The sequence below is a fragment of the Nicotiana tabacum genome, chromosome 12 (genome assembly GCF_000715075.1).
Source record: "Nicotiana tabacum cultivar K326 chromosome 12, ASM71507v2, whole genome shotgun sequence".
NCBI classification, from domain to species: domain Eukaryota; kingdom Viridiplantae; phylum Streptophyta; class Magnoliopsida; order Solanales; family Solanaceae; genus Nicotiana; species Nicotiana tabacum.
Genome location: NC_134091.1, coordinates 98,304,658 through 98,329,629, shown reverse-complemented (window position 1 = coordinate 98,329,629; position 24,972 = coordinate 98,304,658). Strand labels below are relative to the sequence as shown.

Genomic DNA, 24,972 nt, shown 5'->3' with positions numbered 1-24,972 from the left:
AAAATAACTAATATGCATTTTTTATACGAGTTTTAACAAAAACTAAGTCGGAATACCTCGATTTAATATTTTTGGAAAGTTGAAGATTTGGTGATTTGGAGTCGAAACGAGCAACCCGCTACGAGATAACGCCTTAGCTAGAATGTGGGACCGGTAGGCTCCACTCGAGCTTTTTTCGTTATCAATGGAGGAGGGACCGCTGGTTTTGTTTTTTAATTGGGGGGGGGGGGGGGGTCATTTTCTGTTGGTAGGGAAAGAGAAGGGACGACTTTTTATATAGGTATAGTGCCCTTTATTAAGACGCTATAGTATACCGTCTTAATAAAAGGCGTTATACCTTCCCACTCTTTTGACGTTCAAATATAACGCATTTTAAAAGGGCGCTATGCTTAAGTGGGCAAATGGCCGTTAAGGTATAGCGCCCTTTAAAGGGTGTTATATATATTATGGTCACTGCTCATTTTTTTCACACATTTTGGTTTTTTGAGTCCAAAAGAACCATATTTTAATTCCGGACTCCTTTTTCTTGTCCCTCTTCCCAGCCTCATACTATCTTCTTCGTCTTCATCACCCGCCACGGCGAGGAGACTCGAAAGGAGTAGTAGTTCGGTAGATATTCGGCGGAGAGGTGGTGAAAGTATGGTGTTATATTTAGAGAAAGTCTTGAAAAGACTCTTGGCTCTTTTGAGAGTGTGGTCAGTGAAAAAGGTGAGAAGGTAGTAGTTGGGTGTGTTGTCTGAGAGTGTCAATGTTAAAAATATGAGAAAAAAAAATGGAGAGTAGTGTATTCTTGTTTAAGAAAATAAGGTCTGGTTCTGGAAGCTAGATGAACCTAAAATTCTTTGTCAAATTGAAACACATGGGGATCAAAATCCAAAAAAAATAATATTTGAATTGACTCATAACTAAAATCATCTTTATGTTGAATTTCTGGTTCTTTTATATTTGGTATAAGCCCTTTATAGTTCCTTTTTGTTAACGTCATTTTGCCAAAGCCATACCACTTTGACCTGCTATCCATTTTCTCATCTGTGAGATGATCTCTTTCATGGTACAAGTTGTGGCGTTAAAAATAATAGCAGAAAGTGGTTAAAGGTGGAGGTGGGTGGATGGTGGTAGAAACTTTTGCAGACAAAAGAGAGTGAGGATAAGTGGGATCCGTGAGTTAAAACAAGAGATAAACACAATTTTAAAGCTTCACTTGGGGGGAATATTTGATCGTTGTAGCTAATTTAAATTTGGAATGGAATAGCATACGTCTATATATACACGTATTGGAGGGTAGCGGACAATAATTTAGTCGATGTGTGATCCAATTAGTTTGTCTGCTAAAAGGACTTGACTCTCAAGTCGGTGATGTTTTCTAGTTACATGCAAATTGGAGAAAGGATATTTATAGTTTAGTTCTATTAAATTAAGGAAAATATCCTTCGAGTCTAGTCTTTTAAGTTTATACCTTGACAAGTTAGGGGCATTTGTAAGCATTTATTTTATCGAATTTAAATCGATAAAATAATGTGGATTATATCATAAATTCAAGATATTTTGGTCCAAATAAATTTATTGGAATAATTAGATTAATTATATAAGTCCAATATATATATAGATTAAATAAGTAAGTCCAAATCCGATGAACCCACTTTATTAGGTCCAAGATGTCGTTTTCCTAGAAGTCCAATTTGGTGCAACATGTCAAATGACGTGGTACGGCAAGTCAAATGGAAGAGCTAATAGGATCGTGCCACCTATCAAAATGACAGGCATGCCAAGTCAAATTAAAAGGCCATTGAAATCGCGCCGCATGTGCAAGTGACATGTTCTGGCCAATCAAATGCAGTCTTGTCACGCTTCAATCTGATTGGTGAAAAAGAGTTTGTTCTCATTACAACTCTTCTCTTCCACAACTATAAATAGGGGTCTTCATAACTCATAAAAGACACCAGAAGTTATAATAAGAAGCAAGAGAGAGCTCGTGGATCAAACGCCGCAAATTTCTCTACAAGTTTCAAGCTTCAAGCAATCAAGTTCAAGTTCAAGAATTTAAGTTCAAGCTCAAGAACGACGAACAAATCAACATTCAAGGAGTACGAGTTCAATTCAAAGTTCGTGCTAGTTGAATTCAAGATCATCGTTCGTGGCAACAAATATAGATTCAAGATCAAGTTCAAAGGCCCTTGAATTTATTTACTGTTGGAAAGAAGAATCGGAGGATTCATAGAGATTGTAATACTCAAATTATTTAAAATAAAATACTACGATTATTGAGATATTTTTTGGTCTCGATTATTTTCTTGACGCAAATTTATTGTCGATACAGTAGCCATACATGACTATCAAAAGTATGATGAAGCCTTGTGGTATGGGAGTTGATAGTGTAAAATATTTTTTTATTTGATTATATAAAAGTCAAATCGTATCTACATATTTTAAAAACTAATATATATTATTATAAAAGCATGAATACAATGTTAGAATTACAAAAATAGCCCTAAAATATAACTATACTATTGGATATAATAGTAATATTGTTATTTTCCTTTTTGTTTTGTATTTAGTTTGGTTTAGGAGAAAGAGCGTAGCTAGGAATTCTATTCAAATTAGTTTATGATTCCAAATTAACTTTTTCATCTTTTAGTTTATGTAGCATTTGAATCCTCCATTCAAAGGGTATAAAATACCGACTATATGAGCGGACAAGGGAGAAAATGTAGGACAGAGGAATTTTATTAACGTTCTAATAATGTCTAATTTAATTTCAAGAAGATAAAAAACCTAGGATAATAGCCGTCTTATTCACTTTCGAGGGAGAGAAGATAGGACAGATTAATTAAATTAAAGTTTTTATAATATTTAATTGTAATTTTGATGAAGATAAAATACCTAGGGTATTAGCCTTGTTATTATAAAAGTATGAATACAATGTTGGTTTACAAAAATAACCTTATAATATTAAGCATAATAACTCATAATAAAAGGGCATAACTGAAATTCTAGATATTAGTCTTATAATCGTATTAGCTTTATGACATAATACTACACGTTAGGAAACCTACATGATTACCTTTAGGAATCCTATTAGTATAATTACTTTCGGGCTGTCTAATTCATATAAAATTGAACAAGTAAATATCTTTAGTCATGTAATCCTATTACTTTTAGGATATACTTCTTAAAAATTTCTATTACTAATTTAATTCGAAAACGTATTATAATGTCCACTTACTAATTTAATTTGAGAATGTATTTTATTGTCAAAATTTATTTAGAAAAATGAGAGCCTATATTATTATAAAAGCATAGATATAACATTAATATACCAAAATAACCCTAATATATTAAACAGAAGAACTCATAGGTAAAGGGCATAACTGTAATAATTTATTTTTTCGACTACAATACCTTCTATGCTAATTTTTAATATTTAATATTTTAAAATTAATAAAATTTATCTATTAAATTCTTATTAAAAATATGTAGGAAAGCTAAATAAAATTAATTTTATCAGAATCCTCTGTATTGGCAATATATTACCACTCCATAATGTCCAATACCAAAAAAATTAAAAGTAACATTAAATGAACTGCATAAAGAGTTAAAATTGAGAAAAAATACCCCCATGATAATATATTTTTATATTATTTTTGAATTATTTTTCTACTCAAATAATATTTTTTATCAATTTTTCGCGTAATATTAAAAAATATCCAATTATTAAACAACAACTAAAAGATATTTAAGAATATAAATGTGTGAGAAAGAGAAAAAAATGGTTGGTAAGAGTCAATACCACTAATAATTCTATAGACATAAGGATCTAAAAGTAAAATGTCATATCAATCTTTTACTCTTTGAAAATAAAATTTATGGTGGATAAAATTAATTTTAAGATTAAATATTCAAAACAAGAGATGAACTAATATTAAGATATGAATCAACATAGCGTAAATTATTTTTATGTTAAAATCAAATAATTAAATCTTTTAATGAATTATTTAGCAAGAGAATTCAATTAAATTATTTTTTAAATTCATTATATGAGTAAAATTCTTATTCAAGTTAAAAAGAACCTTAGGGTACATAAACTTATTCCATAAAAAGAGTGTTAGAATAAAATTAAAAAGGTTAATATATTATTAAGAATCAAAATGCTATACAAGTGTCTGAGAAAATACAATCAAAACTAAATCCAAAACAAGAACAAGCTTTCAAAACTATATTATAAAGAGTTGACTCTGCTATAACGGAATTATTCTTTGTAGATGCCTCCGACGGAATCGAAATAATATTTCTATGTCATGCATTACTTGCAAATATCATATCAAGAGGTATGACACTGTTAGCAATAATAGCAAGTGGTGTACCAACAACGATTTTATTGTGAGGCCACTCACTTTAAATTTGATGTACCTCTTCAAATAACTTAATTAACTATTACAAATATATCAAAGCAGAGCAATGATGCTAAATTTATAAGAAAAAATAATTGATAGTACTTGACTAAGTGTCAAACGGAGTTCTAGAGATATACTGGATATTAATAAACCGTTTGGTGGAAAATTAATGGTTTGGGAGGTGATTTCTGTCAAGTACTACCCGTAGTTCCAAAATCGACAAAAACAGAGATTGTAAAAGCTAACTTGCCAAAGTTATACTTCTAGCCTCAAATAAAAAAGATTCAACTGACAAGAAATATAAAGTAAGAACATATCCAGTATTTGGTGTCTTCTTGCTTCATGTCGGAAACGAATAAGAGCATCCGATAAAAGATGATTTGTTTTTTCTTGAATACTTGGTTATCAATCCCAATGGTAATAGTAGTGCATTTAATAAGAGAAATATTTCTATCATTAGATTAAAACGCAATTTGTGCAAATCGCATGATAGAATTAAAAAGATATCTTAGCTAGCAGAAATGAATATGTTGATCAACTAAATAAAAGGTTGATTGTAAAATTTTATAGTAAAAATAAAATATTTTTCAGTTTTTGACTCGACAGAAAATGATACCAATAATTACTACCAAGAAGAATACTTTAAAATACTTTCATACCAAATGGCCTTCTACCATACATATTTATTGTCAAGTTTATTATTTCTTACGTATGTTAGTGTCACCGTATATATAATAGACTAAGTTAAAATTGATCTTCCATTGTATATAGGTTAATTTTGAAAAAAGAAATGTACGTCATGCTACTGAAAAACTTAGATAAGCCGAATAGCTTATGTAATAGCACACAGATGGTATAGAAGTTTTGACAATAACGTCATATATGCAAAAATTATGATACTGGTCAATGTGTTTCTAAATATATTATTATCCCTGAATTCAACTTTCGTCTTCCGAAACTAAGGTGTATCCTTTTAAATTTGTGTGAAAATAATTTTTAGTATGTTTATGTTTTGCAAATATAACAAATAAAGTACAAGGACAAATATCCTAAATAATGGACTATATTTACCGTAATATGTTTTCTTGCACGAACAACCATGTGTTGCACTTTTAAGAGGGATATCAAAATCGACAACAAGAGTTTTGGTTAAGGCAGAGTAACCAAAGCATTAGGAGGAAACAAACACAAAATAATATTGTCCACAAAGAAGTGTTCGTTAAAATACCATCACATTAAATACTTTTAAACCATAATACGTAATTATCTAACTAATATGACAAAATTAATCATTTGTGTAAGTTTTGATGATGTCCTTTTATTTAAATTCATGTATTATGCTAATGTAATAATATTTTTTGACATTTAGATGATTGTTGTATTATTATACATAAAATTTCTCTCATTAATTAAATTTTATTATTCTTTTATATAAATAAATATTTAAATCATCGTGCGTGTTATACATTAATCTCTTACTCTAGCAGCAATTGCAGTATTTACTATTTAGAGTGAATCTTCTGCTACAATAAAACGCCTTTCCTTTTCTGTAAATGAAAAGTTAGCAAAGGCTAATGTCAATATGCACAAAAAGATGCCTTTTCCTACTAGAGAGATGCAGGAATATGAAGCAACTCAAGCAAGCATACGCCCAAGTAATCACATGTGGACTTGGGCAAAATAGCTTTGCCTTGAGCAGGCTGTTGGCTTTCTGTTCACACCCTAATCTTGGTAGTCCAACTTATGGATGGAAAATCTTTGAACAAATACAAGAACCCACAATTTGCATTTTTAATACAATGATCAAAGCTTTCTTGCTCAAGGGCGAGCTCAATAGAACCATAGAGATATACAAAAATATGTTGAAAATTGGAATGTACCCTGATAATTATACACTCCCTTATGTCTTGAAAGCTTGTGCCAGAATGAAAAGTTGTAATCTTGGCGAGTTGGTTCATGGGCAAATCTTGAAATTGGGGTTCTTGATTGATATTTTTGTGGGTAATACTTTAATAGCAATGTACACTGCGATTGACAATGTGGAAGCTGCAAGATTGGTTTTTAATGAGATTCCTTGCAATTGTGTTGTGTCTTGGACTGTTTTGATTTCTGGGTATGCTAAAAGAGGGGATGTTTATGAAGCAAGATTAAGTTTTGAGGAATGTCCAGTGAAAGATAGAGGAGTGTGGGGCTCTATGATATCTGGTTATGTACAAAATAATTGTTTTAAAGAAGGGCTAAAATTGTTTAGGCAAATGCAAATGACTGGGATTGATCCTGATGAGGCCATTTTTGTTAGTGTACTTTCTGCTTGTGCTCATTTAGGTTCTCTTGATATTGGAATTTGGATTCATAGATATGTGGAGAAGTTAAGAATGTCAATGAGTCTTAAATTAGGCACTGCTCTTATTGATATGTATGCGAAATGTGGTTGCTTGGATATTGCAGAGGAACTGTTCGATGAAATGCCTCAAAGAGACCTTATTTGTTGGAATGCTATGATCTCAGGATTTGCTATGAATGGAAATGGTTCAAAAGCCCTACAGTTATTCAATGAAATGCAAAGTGCCGGGATTAGGCCGGATGATGTTACATTTGTTTCAATGTTTACTGCTTGTAGTTATGCAGGCATGGCAAATGAAGGTCTAAATATGTTGAATTTAATGTGTAATGTGTACCATATTGAGCCCAAAGGTGAACATTATGGATGCATTATCGACGTCCTCAGCAAAGCCGGGCTGCTAAAGGAAGCAAAGAACATAGTCCAAAACATGCCTAATTTGAGTGTTCCTTCTGAAGAAGCCATAGCTTGGAGAGCATTATTAAGTGCCTTTGGGAATCATGGACTAGTCGATTTGGCTGAATCCGCTGCTGAGAGGATTGTGCAGTTAGAAAGGCATAGCGGAGCATACGTTCTACTCTCTAATATTTATGTTGCAGCCGGTAAACATGATGGTGCAAGAAGGATAAGGAAGAAGATGAAAAGCCAATATATAGACAAGGTACCAGGTTGCAGCTCCCTTGAGATCACTGGTGTTGTTCATGAGTTCATTGCAGGTGAGAAAACTCACCCTCAATTGGTTCGAATCCATGAACTTTTGGAAACTATTAACAATCAATTCGATTATAGTGCAGATGTACTACATGGTTCTGACACTTGATATGGTTGGTTTTCTGAATTATATTTTTGGTTTCTCAATGCATTTTGTACAAATTATTTTTGAGAAACAAGAAATTCCAAAAACCAGCTTACGCGTGATATGAAGCTCGATGAATAATAGGCTAACTCATGTGTTTTTCTCCACTTAAATACCAGACTTTTATTTGCCATAGGTTCCAACTTGTAGCGTGCATTCTTAAATACCTACATATTATGCGTTGCGTTCTTACCAAAGATCCAACGCCCTTTTGTACAATTTGAATAACTAAAAGTGTCTTCTCAAACATTATGCGAATTTCGTCTAATATTATAATTCGTACTTACTTCAAGACAGGGGAATTTTATCTATTAGTGGATCTCTTTTTCTTCTTCCATGAAAGATACGACAAACCAAGCTTGAAAGAAAATGGACCTCGTGGAAAGAATAAGAAAATTGCTTCCACAAAAAGATTGACTAATTATATTTTGTATAATTTCTTATTAAATTATGATAACAATTTGAAGATTACGAGATCACATTTTTCCACATTAAAAGAATTCAGCCAACCTGCAGGTGGCTTTCATAAGTAAAATATATGATAACATTAATTGACACAATAATGTCAATTCAAACGAAATAGGAAAACATTTATTAGAATAGCAGATCTTCCTTAATTAGTAAAACTTTACTCATTATTCCGAATCACTTAAAAACAAATCTTTTCCCCCCTCGATTAATGTATTTGAATCACAAAAAGCAATATCTTACATACATAATTTTGCCTATGCTTCTTTCAAACGTCGCTAGGGGATATACGGCCCTAAGGCGCGTAATATGAGAGAATGAGTATGGGCTAGCATTCATTGAACCGGTGTCAGTAGTGGATTTGTGTAATTGTTGCGTATGCTCTGAAGATTGTAACCATTGCTTTGGTAGTAGTATGTAGTCGTTGGTGCGAGCTGTTATTTAGTTTACCTTAGTTACACTTGGTCCATGTTAGCAACATAAGCATGTCTCCCATTCTTGCCCCTATGGTTATTGTTCTGTGGTTTGCCATTAAGCTTCCAGCATCTCTCTTGTGTGGCGATGCTTCTTACAGTAGGTGCAATAGAGAGAATCTCTATTGAATAGTTTTGAAGCATTTGTTGGATTGGTAGAATTGTCTGATGACTGTAGCATGCCATTCTCCTTCTGCCCAACCCTCTTTGCAACAAATGCTGATCCTTCTCCGGCTTGAGTGTCAAGCATAACATTACTATGCCCTTCTTCAGCCCGTACTATTGAGACTGCTTCATTCAGTGATGGAAGTTCCTCTTTTCCCAATATTTGTACCCTTACTGGATCAAGTTCAACATTAAGTCCAGCAAGGAATTCATATGTGCGTTCCCTTTCTATAAAGCGCTTCAAGGTTACTGCATCTTTTGGGCATAGCATCTGAATGCATTGGTAGTGATCAATCTCTTGCCACAGTCCCTGCAAGAGATTGGCATATTCAGTGGCTGATCGTGCCCCCTGTTTCATGGCTGTAACCTTCATCTTGAGTTCATAGATTCGGGCCACATCATTTACCTTTGAGTAGGTTTGTTGGATTGCTTTCCATATCTCCTTAACCGTACTAAGAATATCACTGGTTGTGATGATAGTAGGACTGATCTTGGTTGTTTCAGACATTTTATCCTTGACTTCGGGTTTCAACAAGTCCAGAAGGGAAACAAAAAATTTCAATCCTAATAGAATGATGAGAAGCGAAAAGGAATTCTCTCACGAAAGAGCCAAAAGCTCTGATACCATGTTAAAAGGAGAAGAAAAATGTGTATTGTCTTTCTCATCTTCACAATGTACAGACTAGGGGTTTATATACAGAGATTACAAATAAAGCCAGCTAGGGATATCTCTACAAATCAGGGATACATATCATATCTGATCTTCCTAAGATAAATATGGAAAAAATATCTCAGCTATTTATAGAAATATATCTTCCCTAAAGCTGTTGTACATCTATAACAAATCTTCTCCTAATCTGACAGTCCAAGATGTTTGTAAGTAGGAAGTTTGTTTTATTTCAGTTAAGTTCCCTGGACATTTCCGTGTTAGCAGATTCCATCCTAGGTAGAGTTAGTTATTTGTCAGAGACATCTATAATACTTGGTACGAATTGGAGAATTGGATAACCTTGAGCTCATCCTTATATGCTATAATTATCTCTCAGAGAATCTATCTTTGAAAGTCATCTTAATTCCTTAGCTAGCTTAATTTCTTTTTCTCCGCTCTTAGCTTAGCTGCTCAATACCCCATCATTTGGTATCAAAGCAGTGGTCCTCGCACTGTGAGAAATGGCATCTGACCTCAAGGGGGTTACTGATGCTCTTGCAAGAATCTCAATGGATTTGGCCAACCTCACGATGAGGCAAGGCCAACTAGAGGAGACGAGAGACATAGCATTAATAGAGTTACGAGAAACGATTAAGTCGAATAAGAGGCAGGCCAATAGAAATAATGGAGTGGCCTTTCCGAAAGGCGTTGAGAATTATTTACCCACCACATATCCCTTTGGGGTGACTGAAAATATCATGGTGGCAATATGGCTGGTGGAACTTCGATAGGAAACACTCCAAGACCATTGGGAGCTGGAAGCACTGCTACTTCACAAGGAGCTAGTGCTTCTTCTCAGAATCTGTTATCAAAAGTGGGTAAGATTGACTTCCCTCACTTTGATGACACTAAACTCAGATCGTGGTTGTACAAGGTCGAACAATTCTTCTCTGTTGATCCCATACACTATTCCTAGTGTATTAAAGTAGCTTCTATTAATTTCGATGGCGTTGCTATTGAATGACACTTAGCTTATTTTAAAAGCATATTGAACTTGCCTTACCCTAGTTGGGATGAATACTTATATGCTATTATTGATAGATTTAGGGTTGGATATGATGACCCTATGATTGAGGTTAAATTACTCACTCAAATGGGAGGGGTGATAGAATACCAAAATAAGTTTGATAAATCTATGGCTATATTAACCTTATCTAATGAGAATGCCATTAGCTGTTTCATCACTGGTTTCAAACCTAAAATTTGAGATCTGGTTAAGGCTCATAGGCTCTTTTCACTACCCCATGTTTGTTAGTTTGCTAGGCTGCATGACTCTATTTATCTAGCCTAGCTAAAAAGCAGCAAATCACACAAACTCACTACCATTCTACCACCCCTAGAACCACGACCTTAGCCACTTATGATCCTCCCAAACCAGCACCAAAAGGACTCCCTGAACCCTCTCACCACTATGGAAGAAACAAGGGAAAAAGACTTACCCCAACTGAATTGAATGATAAGAGACTTAAGGGGTTATGTTATTTTGTGATGAAAAGTTTTTTCAGGGCGCAAATGCAAAACCGCTAAATAATTGTACTTATTGGAGCTGGAAGAAAGGGGTGAGATTGTGGAAGTTGAATATGAAAGTCAGGAGGTACTTCAACAGCTATGTGAGCTAGAATTCAATGGGAATGAGGTAGCTTAGGAAGAGGAAAATGGGAAGGCAGGAGTGGCTACTGAGAATGTGCTCCATATGGAGCCTTGTGCTATTTCTCTAAATGCATTGAATGGTATAGCTGGCTACCAAACTCTGAGGGTGGCAGGTTATACTGAACAAGTTCTAATTAGTATCTTGATTGATTTAGGTAGTACACATAATTTCATTGGCTCCAATTTTGGTGAGAAATGGGCTGCACATATCCAAATAGTGGCAACACAGTCTATTAAGGTGGTTGATGGTAGTTTTGTGGGCACTACTTAGATTTGTCTGGATTTCAATGGCTCATGAGGGGAACAACTTTTAAATCTGACATGCTAGTACTTCCTTTGGGTTCTTGTGATATTGTATTGGGAGTCCAGTGGTTGGTGAACATTGGTGATATGAAGATGAATTTCAGTAAGTTAATCATGGAGTTCATGTTTGAAGGAAGGAACCATTTGTTAAAAGGTGAGACCATTGAGTTAAAAACAGTGGATGCAAGATCCTTGGACAAGATGGTTAAGTGTGATGCCCAGATCTACATGGTTAGGGTGGTTCCACAATAGGAAATCGGGAAGGATCAAACTATGGACTCAGGTATTCAAAAGTTGATGTCTGAGTATCAGCTGCTATTCTCAGAGCCAACTGGCCTTCCTCCTACCAAAGGCCCATTTGATCACATAATTCCTTTACATCCAGGAACCAAATCAGTCAACACCCGACCATACAAATACTCTTCTGCCCATAAAGATATCATTGAGAAACTGATCCAAGAGATGCTAGGACAAGGCATCATACAACCTAGCTCTAGTCCTTATGCTTCCCCTTTGGTATTGGTGAGTAGAAAGGTGGTTCTTGGAGATTTTGTATGGTTTATAGCGCTCTTAATAAGATTACTATAAAAGATAAGTTTCTTATTCTTGTCATAGAGGAACTTCTGGAAGAGCTGGGAGGGTCTAAAATTTACACCAAGCTTGACCTCGTAACTGGTTACCATCAGATAAGGGTAGATGATGCTAACATTGTTAAGACAGCCTTCAAAACTTACTAAGGCCATTATGAGTACCTGGTAATGCCTTTTGGTCTTACCAATGCTCCATCATATTTTCAGGGACTGATGAACCATATTTTCAGAGAACACTTAAGGAAATTCATCCTAGTGTTCTTTGATGATATCCTTGTGTTCAATAAAGAATTGGAAGAACACATGCGACACCTCAAGATTACATTTGAAATTTGGAAGTCTGTTTGTGAGGTTGTCTAAATGCTCTTTTGGAACCAACATAATTGAGTATTTAGGACACTCGATTTCAGCTGATGGTGTGGCTACTGACCCCAAGAAAATCTCTGCACTTCAAAATTGGCCTTTACCAGTCACCATTAAATAACTTAGGGGGTTTCTAGGATTGGTTGGTTATTACAGAAGGTTTATTCAGGAATATAGGCTCATTAACAAGCTATTGATTTATCTACTCAAGAAGGACAACTTCAACTGGAATCAACATGCTACCATAGCTTTTGAGTAGCTGAAGGAGGCCCTTACTACGACACTAGTCCTGGCTTTGCCAGACAGTTTCCAGCAGTTTATAATTGAGAATGATGATTGTGACATAGGGATTGGAGCATTTATGATGTAACAAGGCCACCCCATAGCCTACATCAGTAAAGGTCTATCAACTAAATACCAGGCCTTGTCTATTTATGACAACAAGCTATTAGCACCAGGTAGGGGTAAAATCTGCGTACATACTACCCTCCCCAGATCTCACATACGAGAATATTTTGGGTATGTTATTGTTATTGTTGTTGGCTATCAATAAATGGTATCAATCCCCAAGGGAAAGACATTTTCTGGTGAGGATAGATAAAAAAAACCCTCAAGTACCTCTTGGAGCAGAACTTACATACAGGCACCCAGCTAAAATGGATAACCAAGATAATGCAATTTGATTTCTTTATTGAATACAAGAATGGAAGAGACAACACTGATGATGACTCCTTATCCAGACTACTATAGGTGAACTGGCAACCATGTTCATCAGTAATGCTGGAGTCACCTTATTCCAATAAGTGATTGAGATTTGGAAAGATGATCAAGAAGTACAGAACCTCATTTAATTAATTCTCAGCAATGGTGGTGATTACAAGGGTTACACATTTATCAATAAGCAACTCAGAAAAATGGGAGGTTGGTGGTTGGTAATAGCTCTCAGTTGAAGAAGAAGATTCAGCACTTGGCATGATCAACATGTGGCTGGGTATTCTGGAATCAATAACACAATACCTATAAGAGAGTTTTTTCTCTGTTTTATTGGAAGGGTGTTAAGGAGGATGTTGCATATTATGTTAAGCAATGTGACATTTGTTAGAAGAGCAAGTATGAAAATTCCCCTTACACTGGGCTGCTGCAACCACTAGAAATTGTTCATAGGGCATGGTCTAGTATCAATATAGATTTTGTAGAAGGTTTGCCTAAGTCTAAAGAAAAGTCAGTTATCTAGGTAGTAGTGGATAGACTCAATAAGTATGCCCACTTTGTTGGATTCCCTCATCCTTATTCAGCTGTAGGCATTGCTCAACTTTTCCTAGATAACATTTAAGAGCCGACATGCCTGAAAACATTGTGAGTCACAGAGATCCGATCTTTGTGAGCAAGGTTTGGCATGAACTATTTTCTACCCATGGTGTAACTTCAAGAACTTCAACAACTTATCACCCTCAATTCAATAGGCAGACTGAAGTACTCAATAGATGCTTGGAAACCTTCTTAAGGTGTTATTACTCAAACTCACCTCAAGACTGGTATTTATACTTGATATTGGTTGAGTGGTGGTACAACACTACCCATCATTCTGCCATTCAGTTAACCCCCTATGAAGCTCTTTATGGTCAGCCACCCCCTATTTATTTGCCTTATGTTTTTGGTGATGTTGTGGATAAATATGTGGATAGAAGTTTAACAATGAGGGAACTTAAGCTCCAATTGATCAAGTTCCATTTGGCTCGAGCACAACAAAGAATGATCTCTTATGCCAATGCCCACATAACTGACAAGAACTTCCAAGTTGGTGACTGGGTTTATCTCAAAATTCAGCCTTATAGACAATACACCCTTTTCGTATCTCATTTCTCCAAACTGTCTATTAAATACTTTGGGCCTTATTAGGCCCTGCAAAAAGTTGGTCCTGTCACCTACAAAGTAGCCATATCTGATCACATTGCCATACACCCCACCTTTCATGTTTCCCTACTCAAGCCTTGTCACAAAATTCCTGATGCTATTCATCAACCACCTGTTCTCGAGCTAACCAATTTCTATTGTCCAGCTCCTAAGGCAATTATTGATAGAAGGATGATAAAGAAGGGCAACAAAGCTGTGGCGCAAGTTCTTATTCAGTGGAGCAATTTCCCCCAAATCATCTCACTTAGGAAGATTATCACGCTCTGAAGGTTCAATTTTCACAATTCTTCCTTGATGACAAGGAATCTTTTTAAGGAGGAAAAAAATATTGTGTATGCTATGAAGATTGTAACCATTGTTTTGGTAGTAGTACGTAGTTGTTGGTGCGAGCTGTTATTTAGTTTACCTTAGTTATACATTGGTCCTAGACGTTTGTAAATAGAAAGTTTATTTTATTCCAATTAAGTCCCCTCGACATTTCCTTGTTAGCAGATTCAATCCTAGGTAGAGTTAGTTATTTGTCAGAGACAGCTATAGACTTGTATTTGGTACGAATTGGAGAATTGGAAAGCCTTGAGCTCATCCTTATATGCTGTAATTATCTCTTAGAGAATCTATCTATGAAAATCATCTTAATTCCTTAGCTAGCTTAATTTCTTTTTCTCCGTTCTTAGCTTAGCTGCTCAATACCCCATCAGTAATTGGGATACTAATTTTTGGAGGTATCGGAAAGCTAGGGTTTCGGGGTCAGGAGAGTACTCGGCTTCGGTAACACTTTTCAAGAAAAGTTCTGGTAAGTGTTTTGCAAGAATTTATTATCAAGACTCGTTTAATATCAAAATAGAGAGAGATTTACACCAAAATATTCATCCTAGACCGATCCAGATTACCTATTTTTTCCTTCCTTTTGCTTTTAATTCTAATCAAGTAGTTCAAAGATTTTAATCTAAAATATGAATTATCTTTATTCATTTCGCATTATCCAATTCCTTCAATACCACACTAGATGATGATGTAACACGTGTCTATGCAGACAGATAGTGATTCGTCACCGTAAAACTATATATTTTCCTTACCGTTAACTTACCACAACCCTTTTAATTTATCCGGTAGTGGTCCTCCCTATAATTTGTGAAATTCATGCAGGAAGTTTCAAGGGGAGACTTGGAACAACAATAAAGTTGTCTTCATGTGACCTATAGGTCACAGGTTCGAACCGTGGAAGCAGCCATTAATACTTGCACTATGGTAGGCTGTCTACATCGTACCCCTTTGGGGTGCGATACTTCCCTCGACCCTGCGTGAATGCGGATACTTTGTGCACCAGGCTGCCTGGGTAGTTTAATTTAAGCCATACTACAATGTTTTAGTCATCTAACATTCTTAGATTCGTTTGATTCGTTACTTTGAATGATGGAATTTTGATTAAGGCACTTTCTGTCCTATGATTGCATAATGAGAAAAAGGACTGCTCAGAATATTTAGATTCTTCTGTTCAAGTTTTCTGGAAATTAGAAGTCTGTACAAAGTAGAAGGGAAACCTAAAAAGTGTTCACAGGAAAGGAATCACAGCCTCTTCATGAAAAAGCATTAGCCATTAATTAGAAGGAAAGAATACTTGAACACCTGTGTTTTAGATACCTTAATTTTGCTCCTTCAATCCCCTCTTCCAAACAAAATCATACTTCTTCAAATAGGCACCAATCAGATATTCACTGTTGAATTAGTTTCAAACTAAGGTACCATTCTAAATGATGGATATGCTTAAGCCAACGAGGTAAGGGAAATCATAAACTTCTTTTTTTTTTTCCTTTTAAAGTATAGTTGTCAAAATATTTTTTGTTCCCTTCTTTCCCTATAAGAATTCACAATTTCTTTTAGGGTGAGTTTCTCTGCTGCAGGGGAAGAAGAGAAAGAAGGGAGAAGCAGCAACAGAGACAGACGAATACCTCACCAGAAAACACAAACGTCAAAAGGTAGTAAATAGGCTCTTCATAATGTAATTCTTTTTTACTAACCCATAAATTTCTGAGAGTCAGTGGGGCACGGCTCAAAACTAGTTGAATAATGGATCCACCTCTCTTCCGTTCTCCATTTAAGTATCAAGTTTTTGTTTGCGGAAGAGTCCGAATCCTTGATGTGCTCTTACTAATATGGCTTTTCGGAGTCTGAATTTTGCAAAAACAAAAGATAATTATTTGAATCCCTTCGTATTTTTTCTTTGGCAGACACAAAAAGAACCGTTAGCTGGTTAGAAAGACAGTTCACAAGACAGACGAATCGGGATCACGACTCCAATAATGGTGTTGACTACCCAACTGCAGTAGCTGTAGCTGCATTTGTTGTAAAATCAATTGAAGACAAGAGCAATAGAGAACAAAGAAAGACAAGTGGTGGAGCTGATAATCCTTTAAGCAAGATACAAAGTAAAGCAGCTGATATTACTGGGAGACGTCAAAAATCCATTGGTAATTACAAGAAGGCTTGAAGTAGTTCTAGGTTTTCTTCTTTTAATATATAACATGTTATATCATTTTCTCCATATTCACAAACAGATGCCAAAGCTTCAAAATCAAGTTCAAAAGTTCAAGACAAAAATGTTGTAATACGGACAGCAACGGTCAATAAAGAACCAATTACTAACTCTGTCCCGTCCCCTAAGAAGAATGCAACCACATTTGCAGATAAGAACATTGACATCACAACTCCTAAAACGCCAGAGACTATGGCGCCCAAGCTTGCCTTACCGCCAACTAGACAATCTACGTCTCAACTAGAGATGGCAAAAGGACCAATTACAACAAAGCCTGGAACTGGAAATTCTAAAGCAGATATTTGGGAGAAAGAAGAGATGAAAAAGATCAAAGAACGGTATGTGTGCTTATTGACAATTATGTTGTGCTTTCTATGTTATACTTGAACAAATTGCTGTCCTGATAACTAATAAGAGAAGTTTCAGGTATGAGAAGCTCAAGAAAGTAATACATGACTGGGAGACTAAAAAGAAGAAAAAGGCGAAGCGCCATTTAGAGCAAACTGAGGTTAATTTTGTTTCCAATTTATACAATATGACCTGCTGAATGTTATTCATTTGCTGACTACATTGTGAATGAAATAACAGGCACAATTAGACAGGCGAAGGGCGAAAGCAAGGGACAGTTTCTACAGTGATATTGGAAGGATTGAACACATAGCAGGAGGAGCCAAATCACAAGCAGAGCAAAATCAAGAAAATGAAGAGCTTAAGGTGAAAGAGAAAGCAAATAAAATCAGATCAGCTGGGAAAATTCCAGCAACATGTCCGTGCTATTAAGCAAGTTCAATTACAAGAAGGCCTTAAATAATGTACAAGATTAACATTTTGAAGATCGCTCTAACTTTTATGCAGGGAAACTGAGTCACTTGACTTCTTTTATTGGAAAAGAAAAAATAAACAAGCTATATTTTCTGATCGAGGCACAATCGTTATCATCGCATTAACACTGCCAACTACATTCCCTTGAGACATATTATGGCAGGAAAAGTTGAATATTAATAGGACCAAATTTTAGTAAAGAAAACAATAATTTTGATGACATGACAGTTTTTGGATAACATGTTAAAACAAAATTATTTTCATTGGCAATGCAGCCTAGGCCACACATTACAAATCACACCTATCCACTGATAGATAACAATAGTAGAACTGCAGCAAAAAAATTCTAAAACAAACGATAAAAAGGAATTCACATAGTACAAGTCAATGCTTCTTCAAGAAATCTCCAGCCATTTTAAGATACTCTCCTTTTTTACCTCCGCCGGATTCCGATGAGTGGGTGCCATCGGAATGTTTCTTGAAAATTCCTTCAGCCATTTTAATATACTCGCCATATCCACTTCCAGATTGTTCATGTTTTCCCCCTGTATGCGCCGAGGACTGCGTGTGTTCAGTCGTGGAGGTGGTGGTGGAATGAGAAGTTTCATATTTGTGGAGATAAGTCTCTGCTTTTCCGACGAACTTTCCGATCCCTTTCTCTTCTAGTTTGCCGTACTGTGAGGCGGCGTTAAGGAGGTCAGCGGCGGCTCCGGCGAGCTCAGACTTGTCGACCTTACTGTTTGGCTCGTGATGGAGTTTTGCTTTGGCCGCGTCGGCCACTAGCTTAGCGCTGGACATCAGCTCAGATTTGGATGGTTTTGGGTGGCTGTTGGGCTTATGGGACAACGAATGACTGGCTCCGGAGGTAGTTTTGGCTTGTGTTGGATCCATGAAATTGTTTGGACTATGAGAAAAGTTCAAGAAAGATTGTGTGCTGTGAACTTTTGGATAATTGGATGGAAATATATAGGTGTGGTTTAGACTTTAGAGATGTTCAATGATTTAGAGAAGGAAGGGAGGGCTATAATATCATGGTAATTTCGTATTTGGTGTAGCGCAAGTCAACACGTCGTGGTAAGCTTAAACGAGTAAACAACTCGGTGTGTCATCCGTGTAACCACGTCAACTACTTTCTTCGATTAAAGAGGGCTCACAAGAAATTAAAGAGGGTTCACAAGTTGCTCCAGTGGTGAGCACCATCTATTTTCAATTAATAGGTTGTGAGTTCGAGTTACCCCAAAAGCAAGGTGGAGAGTTCTTGGAGGAAGGGATGCCAAGAGTCTATCGGAAACAGCTTCTCTAACCCAGGGTAGGGGTAAGGTCTGCGTACACACTACCCTCCTCAGACCCCACTAATGAGATTATACTAGGTTGTTGTTGTTGTTGTTGTTGTTGTTGTAGTAGTAGTAGTTGCATTTGTTGATTGTTTTGATTTTCGAGCCAAGTACACAAACAATCATTCTTAATGCTACTATTTAGAAATTTTATTTACTCGAAAATTTTGAACTAAAAATCTTAATTTCAGGATAATTCAGAATATTTGTATCTCGAAAAATTGAACATAAAATCTAAAATTTAATATGCATTAGCTAATTAAACCTAAAATCTAAAATTTAAGATGCATTAGCTAATTCGTAAATGTCATTCCTTTAGAGTGGCTAACTGATGTCATTTATTTTCATATCACACCAAACCAAAACAAAATATCGAAAGGACCGAGAAAAGTATGATCTCTTCCCCTAAAATTTTTAACTTGGACCGTAAAATTAAATATAGCTCCCCTTTAGTCATAGATTTTGCCTAATTTTTTTCAAAAAAGTTTTTGAAAAATATATTTGTTTATAGATTTTATCCATGTTTTGGCAGATTTTGAAAACAAAATTTTCAAATCCCAAAACTAGCTCTAGACCTGCGTTTGGCCCAAAATATAACTGTTGAATTTTTTAATAATTTCAAAAATTATCCCAACTTTTTGTATTATATAAAAAAGTCCGCCATCTATTATGACCCAACTAATCCACCGGCTAATTACTATAATTTTCTTTTGGACTGATGGATCTTGTAATATTATTGCAATTTGACGAATTATAGTAGCTAGCAATTATGTTATTACCAGTTGATTTTAAAATATTAGGTTATGATTTTAGAACAGTGGATTATGTAGTTCATTATAAAAATAATAATTTTATGTCAAACTTATCTATGTTCAGGATTATGGTTAGCGATAATAATAATGAATGTCATCAATAAAGGTTCTGCATATACAGGATTAACAAGTACGTTTGTTTGGTAGTGTTGGGGATTTTTGATAATTTCTAGAACTTATGGGAATAAGTCACATTTTATGTGTTTTAAAAAAAAAGTAAAATATGTTTTGAAAAATTATGTCAAAACGGATTTTCATCCTCAAACCAAACTTCACCCATATCAGATTTTTAAAAATAAATTTAGAAATTTATGGCCAAACGCTAGCATAGATTCCTCAAGTTTATGGAAATAAAATTTACATATGTAAAAGTAACATAAAAGTATTATAATTTATAATTCAAAATTTTTATAAAATATTTAAGAAAAACATGATCAAAGAACAATTTCGTAAATTCCTCAAATTGTAATATTGCCAAAAAATTAAAATAGAGGAAATAAATAATATTATTAAGGAAGAATATATATGTTTACCCTAAAAGCAGATAACAATTGAATTTATATGTGGTTTTAAGGACACGTGATTTTACTTGGCATAAACTGAGAAATAATGCAAACTGATATTGAAATTGACTGTAAAGAAAACTAAAAGCAAACCAAATGAGATATGTAGCTTGGGCCCTCGAACCAAATGAAACAACAAAGGAAATATAAGCGAAGTAACAGAGTATTGAGAACCTTGAGAAAAGAATAAAATATTACTTTTTTTACTCTCCCCGTCGTGCTTTACAAATGATCAGACCCCCTTTATATAGTAGGGGAGTCCTACTCTTGATACAATTCTAAATATAGTAAGGACTCTCATGATGGACTAATTAATCGGCCTCTTCTTGATACGTGTCATGATTTCTGCCGAGATTCTCCCCCTAATTGCGGTTGTTATGACTTTTTGTTTCTTGGATCGATCTTGATCGTGACCGATCTTGATCTTGGCTGATCTCGATCTTGATCGGTCTCTGGGTCTTCGAGCTCGATCTTGACCAATCTCGATCTTGATCGGTCTCTAGGTCTCGATCTCGGCAGCATATTCTTTGTACCATGGATCGATATTATATTGATGAACCTTGAATCATCATATTCCAATCTCGATTAATCATATGAAGGGCAAAACTCGGTTTCGACCGTATACAGATAGTCCCCTCATTTCTCAGAAAGAAAATGATGAGAAACGATATGAATTTTCAAACTTCGACTTGGTGGATGATTATATCAGCGACAAGCCCGATTGTGACGTATGCGACAAACGTCCCGTCGGTCCGGTTACCAAGGTATTAAATGTGCGTCAGTTGATGGCCGGCCATTACCAATTTTGAACCGTCATTGTGAAACCAACAAATAGCTCATTTCTTCATCATTCCAAACTTTTATTTTCGAAACTTTTCCATTCCTATCTTCATAGTTTTTCGCCTTCTCCAAAGCTCCCTATTTTCAGGTTTTCAAATTTCGTTGCTTGTTCTTCTTAAAACACCAAATACTTTAATATCCATTCTCCTTTGTTCACAAAAACTAAATGGCAAAAATATCTAAAACCGTTCCGCAGAAAGAGGTTGCTTCCTCATCTCAGCCGGCCGGCGAGAAACCAGTGGTGGAGCCGCGCCTTGAGGAACTTATTCCCGGGGTGTGTGTTATTGATTCCGATATTAAGGTAGAGAAAACCTCATAGGTTGCTGGTCGATGCGAGCCGGTATCGAGATATATATGCTCGATACCCAAAAGTCTTTTTGATCGTGAAGAAAGATTGCAATTGGGAAAACAAAGAGGTTGTGATACCGATACCGGAGGAAGCGATCACTACCCACGTGGAAGGGTATCTGAGTGTTTACATCTATCCTTTCACGCTGGGTCCCCTAGATCCGATCATCGTCGATTTCTATAAGAAATACTAGGTGACCCTTGGCCAAATTCACCCTTTTTTCTCGAGGATCGTGATATTGCTCCGTTTCTTCATGAGTAAAATCGATGGACTCCCTTTCACCCTCAACCACCTCGTAAGATTATACAGCCCTCGAATCTATTGAGGTAGGTTGATAAAGCTACTACGCCAGGCCGCCAAGGCGTTCATCTCGAGTATAGATGAAGACAAAGACCGGGGCTGGATGGGCCGATTCATTCGGGTGAAGACCTCGGACCTAATCTCGACCGAAAGTATGCCATTTCCTGAGAAATGGAATATGAAACGTAAGTATGATCCCGTTTTTAATTTCCGTTCGCTGTTTTTACTTTTTCATCCTTTCTCGTTAGCGTTTTTCTCGATGCAGCCATTGCTTGGATGTCAGATGCGGTTCCCTACCTCGAGAACTGGGTGAGGAGCCTGGTTTCGACGTCAACATACACCGAGCGCGCGTGGCGCGATTTGTCAAAGGGCCGGTGGGAGGCTCGTACTCATGGTAGGCCTTCTTCTTGGATTACCGATTTGCTTATCGTTCGAGCATTTTCTTAAGAATGAATTTACTTACTTTCTCCTTTTGTAGGTCTCGGAAAGGATGCGGCTATGAGATCGTCGTTCGGTGATGACGAAGCCTTACCGCCAATCTCGAAACCGGCAAAGGTGATTAAAAGAAAAAGGGCCTTGGACTCCGAGGGTCAAAAAACCAAGAAAAGAATGGCACGTAAACCCAAGGGGAACACAATCCCACTGACTATGGAGTCGGTCCAAAGACTAAGGGAAGAAGAAGAAGAAGAAGAAGAAGAAGAAGAAGAAGAAGAAGGTGATTCTGGGCTGGTGGCCCGTGCATGAGCTAGCGCCGATATTCAGAATACTTCGGAACTGGTGGGAGTCGATACTGCTCCGTCTAGGTTTGTGAGGTCGAAGAGGAGACTCCAGCCCAAGTTTCTGAACCGAGGGGAACCAAAGATACTTTACCTCGGGGGGAAGATACCATTGAAGAGGCGGTGGATGCCGACGCAGAAACCGGGCTTGAAACTCGTCGAGAGGGAGGTGGTGCCTAAAAAAACCTACTTGGGGTAATAGAGATCGAGGATTCCCCCTCATTTCCTTCATTTTCCCAGTCGATGATACGTGACGCTCAAGCCATGGAGACTTGTCACGGGGAGGGGGCCCCATGAAGAGGAAGATCCTTTCCGTGGTTATTTTATCGGGGCAGAAGATGTCACCGGTCTGATGACTTGGAGGCTCTGAAGAAGAGCTCGGGCGAGGCAGGAGTTTCTTGTCTTTCAACAAAGCTCAACAGGCCCTGAATCAGGTAAGTTTATTTTCTCTTTGTCAATTTTCATGCTTGTATTTTTCTTTCCTTGTATAATTCTTTCTTTCTATTTTGTAGGCCTCTATGCTTCACCATGAAGTGTTTCTCCGATCCCGAGGGGAGCTGAGACGGTACGAAGCCGAAATATGAGGGCTTACTGAGGAGAGAGATGCCTTTAAGATTCTCAGTGAGCAGAGAGAAGGAGAAGCAGAAGGACTTCGGACTGAGCTAGAAGCAGCTCGAAAAGAACAAGCCGATTTATCCGAGCAGGTAAAATTATTTTTTGAAGTTAACAAAACTGACTCGGGTGTAGATAAAATAAAATAAAATAAACTGAACTTTACCTGGGGCCGACGGAAGAGGGCCAACGATGTCCATTCCCCATTTCATGAAGATCCATGGGGAGAGGACCGAGTGGAGTAGTTCCCCGGGTTGATGAATCATGGGCGCATGCCTTTGGCATTTGTCGCATTTTCGAACGAACTCCCTTGCATCCTTCTCCATATCGTTCCAATAGTACCCTGCTCTAATTACTTTGTGGACCAGCGATTCGGCACCGAAATGATTCCCACAAGTGTCTTCGTGAAATTCTCGTAGGATGTAGTCGGTATCTCCTGGTCCTAAACATATTGCTAACAGTCCATCGAACGTTCTTCTAAACAGCGTTCCGTCTTCGGACAAAGCGATGGTGCTGCCTTTGTGCGCAGAGTTCTCGATTCCTTTGGATCCGATGGAAGTTTCCCGTTCTTTAACTACTCTATATACTTGTTTCTCCAATCCCATGTTAAACTCGTGGAGTTTATCTCGGCGTGCCCTTCTTCTATTACCGATCTCATGAGTTGTACGACAGTCCCCGAGTTGAGTTTGTCGTCCTCAATCGACGAACCTAAGTTTGCAAGAGCGTCGGCTTTACCGTTCTACTCTCGAGGTACATGATTCAAGGTCTATTCCTTAAATCAATGTAGAGTCACCTGTATTTTATCCAGGTACCTTTGCATTCGATTTTCCCGGACTTCAAAAGTCTCGTTAACTTGGTTTACCACGAGGAGGGAATCACACTTAGCTTCTATGACCTCTACTCCCAAGCTTTTAGCTAGTTCGAGACCTGCAATCATGGCCTCATACTCGGCCTCATTGTTAGTCAATTTTGTAGTTCTGATAGACTGTCTTACTACATTACCTATGGTGATTTCAGCACGATGCCTAGTCCGGACCCCTTCGTGTTTGAAGCACCGTCCGTAAATAGGGTCCACACTCCCGAAGATGTACCTGATTTTATCAGTAGTTCTTTTTCAACCTCGGGTACGAGGGCTGGCGTAAAGTCAGCCACGAAGTCTGCCAAGATTTGAGACTTGATGGCGGTTCGGGGTCGATATTCAATATCGTATCCACTGATTTCTACGGCCCATTTGGCCAATCGACCCGAAAAATTGGTTTATGAAAAACATTTCGAAGAGGATAAGTTGTTATAACACATATTGGATGACATTGGAAATACGGTTTTAGTTTCTTGGAGGCGCTTATTAAAGCAAGCGCTGATTTTTCTAAGTGTGGATATCTAGTTTCGGCCTCACCCAAAGTTCGACTAACATAATAGATAAGGAATTGTGTACCTTGTTCTTCTCGGAGCAGGACTCCACTTACCTCTATGTCCGAGACTGCTAAGTACAGGTAAAGTTATTCGTTCACTTTTGGGGTGTGAAGCAGCGGCGGGCTCGATAAATAACGCTTTAGTTCCTCTAAAGCCTGTTGGCATTCCGGAGTCCATGCAAAATTGCTCTTCTTCTGAAGCAGTGAGAAGAATTGGTGGCTCCTATCTGAGGATCTCGAAATGAATCGTCCTAGGGCGGTTATCTGCCCCGTCAGCCTCTGCACGACCTTTATATTATCCACTATCGTGATATCATCTCTAGCTTTGATTTTATCTGGGTTGATCTCGATTCTCCGGTTGGACACCATGAAACTAAGAAACTTGCCTGAGCCAAC

At 36.9% G+C, this 24,972-nt stretch overlaps 4 protein-coding genes across 5 annotated transcripts; 2 read left to right on the top strand and 2 right to left on the bottom strand.

Moving 5' to 3' along the window:
- The first annotated feature begins 5,885 nt into the window (after positions 1-5,885).
- LOC107777039 (pentatricopeptide repeat-containing protein At2g20540-like) lies at positions 5,886-7,880 on the top strand. Its single transcript, XM_016596999.2, has one exon. The coding sequence runs from the start codon at positions 5,966-5,968 to the stop codon at positions 7,550-7,552; it is 1,587 nt and encodes a 528-aa protein (XP_016452485.2). The 5' UTR covers positions 5,886-5,965; the 3' UTR covers positions 7,553-7,880.
- A 707-nt stretch (positions 7,881-8,587) lies between these two features.
- LOC142167291 (uncharacterized) lies at positions 8,588-9,202 on the bottom strand. The gene has a single exon (XM_075227455.1). The coding sequence runs from the start codon at positions 9,200-9,202 to the stop codon at positions 8,588-8,590; it is 615 nt and encodes a 204-aa protein (XP_075083556.1).
- Positions 9,203-13,232: 4,030 nt separating this feature from the next.
- LOC107777041 (uncharacterized) lies at positions 13,233-19,031 on the top strand. Of its 2 annotated transcripts, XM_075226725.1 has the most exons (7): positions 13,233-15,016; positions 15,370-16,000; positions 16,105-16,199; positions 16,452-16,691; positions 16,779-17,094; positions 17,183-17,264; positions 17,345-19,031. In XM_075226725.1, the coding sequence occupies exons 2-7, from the start codon at positions 15,975-15,977 to the stop codon at positions 17,534-17,536; spliced, it is 951 nt and encodes a 316-aa protein (XP_075082826.1). In that variant the 5' UTR covers positions 13,233-15,016; positions 15,370-15,974; the 3' UTR covers positions 17,537-19,031. The 2 variants fall into 2 exon arrangements, with proteins under 2 accessions (XP_075082826.1, XP_075082827.1); XM_075226726.1 differs by lacking the exon at positions 13,233-15,016 and having other exon boundaries at positions 15,026-16,000; positions 16,908-17,094.
- LOC107777040 (nodulin-related protein 1-like) lies at positions 17,807-18,469 on the bottom strand. Its single transcript, XM_016597000.2, has one exon. It carries the CDS (start codon positions 18,467-18,469, stop codon positions 17,963-17,965), a length of 507 nt encoding a protein of 168 aa, XP_016452486.1. The 3' UTR covers positions 17,807-17,962.
- Positions 19,032-24,972: the final 5,941 nt, after the last annotated feature.